Source organism: Vanellus vanellus (genome assembly GCF_965231255.1).
Source record: "Vanellus vanellus genome assembly, chromosome: 3".
In the NCBI taxonomy this organism is placed as follows: domain Eukaryota; kingdom Metazoa; phylum Chordata; class Aves; order Charadriiformes; family Charadriidae; genus Vanellus; species Vanellus vanellus.
In genome coordinates, this window is record NC_138907.1 from 12604155 (window position 1) to 12610296 (window position 6142).

Below are 6142 nucleotides of genomic sequence, written 5' to 3' on the forward strand. Positions count from 1 at the left end.
TGCTGAAGGGCTTGATTTGTCTGTAGTCACACAAGAGCTATGGCTGCAGCTCACCAGTTCCTGTTGGCTTTACAGCACACGGGTAAATTGTAAATTGTTTTTTGCCTAACTCTCGTGTCTTGAGGCACCAGCCTCTGTGTGGTTGTCCCACACAGCGATCCTGGAGCAGTAAGCACTATTTTTTCTGCTACTTCTCCTGTCAAAATTAGGTCATCAGTTTGGCTTTTCCATAAAGACATTCTCAAAACTCCCTAATTTCTTTTTTTTTTTTTTTTTTTTTTTTTAATTTTTTCCCCCTCTCGCACTCAAGCTTTGTTCTCTTTCACAATCCGTGCTAGCCCAAGAGAGAGCATCTGCTCCCACATTGTTTGTAAATCATTGAGTTATAATGACTCAGCTCTTACAGGGAATTGTGCAAGGCACTGTGGGGAACTATCGCCTGACCAAAGGTGACCTGCCGGTGTTTAAACCCAGGCCGGTGCCAGCACAACCTCTCCTGCAGGAGCTGAAGAGCCGGCTTCACTGCTCCTGCTTCCAAAATCACATTCGGATATTCCCTATCCAGGGTGGGGACGTTAAGAGTTTCGTTCCCTTTGTAGCAAATCTCTTGCCATCTGGTGGTTTTTGGTGTCTTGTTTCTTGGATTTCAGCCACTGGGAGAAGGGATGTTTTCCACTTTCTTTCCCAAGCTATTTCTGCAATGTTTTTGTGGGGTTTTATGGTTTTGTGTTTGTTTTTTTGTTTGTGTTGTTTTTTTTTTTATGGCAACTATAGAGTTTTCAGGAGCTTTCTGCTTTCCCTTCCTTGTTTTTTTCAGAAATTTGGATGTATATGATCTTAGAGAAGTGGTTTTCTCTCCTGAGTGGCTGAGAGAGTTGGGGTTGTTCAGCCTGGAGAAGAGGAGGCTCTGGGGAGACCTTATAGAGGCCTTCCAGTATCTAAAGGGGCTCCATGAGAGCTGGGGAAGGACTTTTTACAAGGACATGTAGTGATAGGACGAGGGGAATTGGCCTCAAACTGGAAGATGGGAGATTTAGGTTATATATTAAGAAGAAATTTTTCACTGTGAGGGTGGTGAGGCACGGGAACAAATTGCCCAGAGAAGCTGTGGCTGCTCCATCCCTGGAGGTGTTCAAGGCCAGGTTGGACGGGTCTTGGAGCAACCTGGTCTGGTGGGAGGTGTCCCTCCCCACAGCAGGGAGGTGGAACTAGATGGTCTTCAAGGTCTCTTCCAACCTAAACCATTCTATGACTGATTCTGTGATTCATCAGGGGTAGAATTGCTTGTCTGTCACTGACATGCAGAAATCTGCAGGAGAGGGCCGGCCAGCAGGCCACGAGGTGTGCAGCGGTTGTTCTCTCTGCAGCTGGGATTTGTAGGGTAATGGAAACCAACAGAAAGTAAGGAGCAAAGAGAAGCAATTCAAACTAACACAGTTGAATGGCTGAAGTTGGGAAGCCCTCAGATTTCACACCGCTTTGAATTTTACTGCTTGCTGATAAAGCAAGAAGTGCTAAAAGATTGTGCGATGCGAGTCCTTGGCGGAATTGGATCACACTCAGCATCCATTCAAATTTGTGATTTGCTAAATGAACCCCGATTCACGACGTCATTAGCAACGCAGGGCTTCAGAAGGCTGTTGGAAACACTCCTGTATCAACCGTTTTAATGCAGTTGAAAGTAACTGGTTGTGGTTTTATTATTTCCAGTATGAAGTGAAAGCTCCTGTTCCTTCAGCGTGCTTCAGGAATATCTGCAAGCAAATGGCAAAGATGCACGAAGCTATATACGATCTCCTGCCGGAGGAGCAAACACAGGTATTTTTGAGATTCATTTAACACAGCCCTTGCAAACGCGCATGAACTTGGTAACAAGGGAGAGTTCTGCTTTATCTATGGGGTGGGGGAATTCTTTTTTGAGTCTTTGTGAAACCTACATGTTTAAAGGGGTCTGCAGCAGTCATGCAGGCAGCTTGGTCTGAACTCAAGTGTTCAGATGTGCAGGGAGAACGAATTGATATGCGAAGAGGACCGACCGATTCCAGCGTTTTGAGCTGTGTTTTAATATCTAGAGAGGTGAATCTTCAATTCAGGAATTAGTGCTGAAATCCTAAACAAATGGCAACGCTTTGGGGCTCTACTACAGTGCTTTTAGAGAAATCTTCTGTAACGCTGCTCAAATGTAGTGGCTTCCGAAGGTCCCTAAATGTATTATGCAGCCAAATTGTACCAGCTGTGCTTTTTAGGTACTTTTGCTGCAGTTATTGTTACTGCAGAGTTGTAAATCGAAGGACGGGAAGGACCAATACAGTCACTGAATTGTAGTTTCCTCTTTTGCACTACATTAAATGGTCCCTTTGAACCGTTTTTCACGCTTTCTCTTGGAAAAAAGACTTTGGTTATAGTAAAGGAAGGAGATTTTTTTTTATCTTCTAACCTTAATACAAGTTGCTAGATGCTTTGACAACAGGGAAGCAAAATTCATGTTACAAAGAATGTGTCCTCTAAGTGCAACACCTAAGAAATAAATTAGGGTGTGCCCTGTCCTGTATGTTATCTATTGGATGTGGCCAGAAAGATTAGGAGGCGAAAGGACTGGCAGGAGGGAAAAATCACATGAATTGTAAAACCAGCCCTGAAGGTTAGTGATTTATGGTGTTTGCGATGTATTCCCTCTCTGGAGGCAGTGATGCAAGGACAGGGATGGTCGTCCCTTACTCTGGTTCTGTGTTGTGGTTTTGTTTTTTTTTTCAGATGTTGTTTTTAAGAATTAACGCAAGCTACAAACTTCACCTAAAGAGGCAGCTGGCCCACCTCAACGTAGTCAATGATGGAGGACCTCTGAACGGGTACGTTGGAGCACTTGGGGTTTTTTTTACTGCTTAATTTACATAAGCAGGCTTTGTCTGCCGCAAGAAAGTTGTGATTGCAGAATGCAGCCACACACCGTGTTCTACTATGTCCTGCTTGGAGCTTTCTTACAGGAAAGGATGTGACCTGTGCCTTTCCGTAGTAAGTTACTATGGAACTAAGGAATGCAGTCAGCTGGCTAATAGATTGGGAGTTGGGCGTTGTCCTACTGGAAACCTGCTGGAGGTTTCCTCGGGTTGTGGATCGCTTTTTCTCCTGTTGTGTCACAGCAGTAGCCGCAGTTTAATTTGCAGTAACTGTGATTCATGAAGCAGTTTTGAAACATGGGTGATGACTCACAGTGCTAGCAAAGGAAAAATATGAAAAAAGCAGTATTTCATCTGTGCAATGGGCAGCTCCTATACAGAAATGGCTCTTACAGCAGAACTAGGTTTGAAATGAGGATTATGCTGACAGAGCTTTTCCCCTGTCCTGCTCCAGCCTGACCCTCCATCACCCAAACAAGTCAGTGGTCCCTCTCCAGAGCGGCAGTGCCGGGCTGTGCCCAGCATCCCACACCTCCCGGGGAAGCGGTCAGCCTCTGGCAGGCTGAATCCTGTTTTAAGTTGGATTGTCACCTGAAATGGGGGTTTTTAGAATCGTTCTTAATGAGCTGGAGATATTTATTTGCAGTGCAGTAGGGGTGAAATTCAGTCAGCCTACCCATGTGCAAGAAAGAATCATCTTAGGTTGAAGAAGCCAGAGAAGGAAGTTTATAAAATGTTTCAAATGTTGCTGGAATGAGGGAGAGTTTTGTTCCTGTCCAATTTATTCTTACTTGTCTTGCTTAAGCTTATTCATCTTTGTACTTCGTGAAAGAGTTTCTCTGAACCGGTTTGCTGTACTAGCAGTGTATTCCCAAGACAGCATCCAGTTGGTACTTCCTAAGGGATTTGTAAGCTCGCTGGCTCGGAGTCCCAGTTGAAGTGAGAGCACCCAGAGTGCATTCGGGAGCGTTCACACCGCGGTTTCTAGCACAACCCCACACAGCATGCCGTGCTGTGCCATGCCATGCCATGCTGTGCCGCGCCGACCTTGTGCTGCTCCATTTGGTTCCGTTGGATGGTGTGAAGGGATCCCTTGTTGGTGGGAGGGTCGGGGTAGGTGTTCCTGGTGGCGCGTGTCCCGGCAGAGTTGTCCTTGCTGCCAGGAGGGTCTCTTGGCTGCGGCTGGGAACAGGGATGCCCCGTGTTTGCTTCTTTTATGGCAGCAGTTCCATACTTCAGTGTGGCGTTGGGGCCTTTTGAGAAGGGAAATACCAAACACTGGATTTCACTTGCTGCTGTTCCAGCAGTTCTTATTGACCTAGTTTTTAACATGCTTTTCTCACCCTCATCCTATTTTAAACTGCTTTTTTTTTTCTCTAATAATAGTAAAAAATCCAGGTTTGTGAATCCTGGTTAATTTTTCACTATGAAAATACAACTTTTACGCCTACTTCTTGCTCCTTTCTAATTGGAAACGTGTTTCTGTCATCCCCCGATACGTTTCAATAATGTATGAGGGATTTTAACTCTCTATAAATGTTAGAAACAATGTTGCTGTTTGCTTTTACATGAACCTTCTAGACTACAGACACTAATGTTGCAATAATTAATATTCTAAATTGTAATGGAATCCGGGGTTTAAATCAAGATTAAGCCTGGGATTACGGCAAGGGAATAGAAGTTTTAGATGCCCAATTCCTGCTGAGTTTTCTGAACTCGTCATTCGATCTCCCCTCCCTAGAACTAGCTTTACACCTGGCAGTGATCACATACTGTCGCTCCTGTAAAATACAGGGCTGCTGTAGTGCTGAGTTTTGAACTGAGATTTCAAACATCTCATCTGGGCACAGCGTTTGAAGGTGCATTGTTGTAATTGTGCACCCACCCTGTAAACAAAGCCTGGTGGATTTCTTGAATATCCCAGTCCGACACAATCCCTTCAGGTTCTAACCTCATCCTGTGTTTTGCTGCAGCCTGGTGACTTCAGACGTAGCTTTTTACACTGGAAACCTTCAAGCTCTGAAAGGCCTTAACAACTTAGACCTAAACATGGCTGAAATTTGGGAGCAGAAGAGGTGATGATCCACTGGGAGCAGTCACTTGGCTCTGACAACAGACCGGACTTTCTTTGAAGCAGCAGTGACGACTGTGAGGTGAATACTTAAGACCGGAGTCCAAGAAAAGGGCACTATTGAGAGTTGGGGAAACTGGACTCAGAGGGAGCTGCAGGGAATTAGCTTTTCAGCATCCTGCAGCAAGAAACAAGTGATCGGCTGTCTGTGCAATGAGGTTGGTTTTTTGGGTTTGGTTTGGTTTTTTTTTTTTCCATTCTCTCTGGAAACAGACTCAGGTTTCTTTGGACCAAATCCAAAAGAACACATAGCTGTAACACAGCTGTAGTTGTCTAGAATGCTCTGTATATCTTTATATTAAAAAAAAAAAAAAAGAAAAGAAAAAAGATGCTTTGCATTTCTTCTAGTGCAATGAAATTCACACGGTGTCCCACCTTATTTAATGATGATACAATATAAAAAAAATATAATCTTGCGGTTGGAACTCTGTAGAAAATAGTTTTTTTCTCTATGAAATGATGCTGTTGGAAAATTTATTTTTTTACAGAACTTTATATAAATAAATGTCTTTTGATTGCTTGCATATAGGGTTGAGATTTGTTAGGGAGCAGTCCTGTTTCAGGGGGCTTTCTCACAGCTGGGCTCTAAACTGCCATCTGAAGAGAACAATTTTTCCAGCAAATTATCAGGAAGGAGTTGTGAAACCATCCTCGTTAGTGGTGACAATGTGACAGTGGGCACAAGGTAGGAGAAAGGGGCAGGTGTGAGGCTGGTTTCCTGCAGCTTCCCCCCCCTGCTGCTGGCCAAGGACATGGAGCCATGCGGGACTTTGCCAAGCACTCCACCATTTCAGAGACAAAAAGGCCACAGAAAACAGGGCAGGAAGAATTTTAAAGTTTTTTAGGCTGCTTCTAAAAAGGTTGCTCCAGTAAGGAAGGTGCAACCGAAATTAATTTATCAAAGAGGGTTGTGTTTTTTTTTTTAATACTACCTTTTAAGACTGGACGATGCCAGTACTAAGTAAAAGTGCCTGTGTATTTCACCTCCCACCTCTTTACCACACCGCAGTCTGAGTGCCTGACCCCGTGACGATTACGTCTGTGCGTGCGCCTACGGTTTCCTGTGGCCAGGCATGCTTCTCTGTTAGCGTAACAGATGTCATTAATTGTCAGT

The 6142-nt window shown here is 44.3% G+C and overlaps 1 protein-coding gene across 1 annotated transcript in view; it reads left to right on the plus strand.

The window, feature by feature from the left end:
* The window catches only part of VPS54 (VPS54 subunit of GARP complex), a 42878-nt gene extending 37006 nt beyond the window's left edge, over nt 1-5872 (plus strand). Inside the window, exons 20-22 of the mRNA XM_082480535.1 lie at nt 1711-1818; nt 2755-2849; nt 4871-5872. Coding sequence (XP_082336661.1) covers nt 1711-1818; nt 2755-2849; nt 4871-4976 — 309 coding nt within the window. The 3' untranslated portion in view covers nt 4977-5872. The remainder of the gene's footprint in view (nt 1-1710; nt 1819-2754; nt 2850-4870) is intronic.
* Nucleotides 5873-6142: the final 270 nt, after the last annotated feature.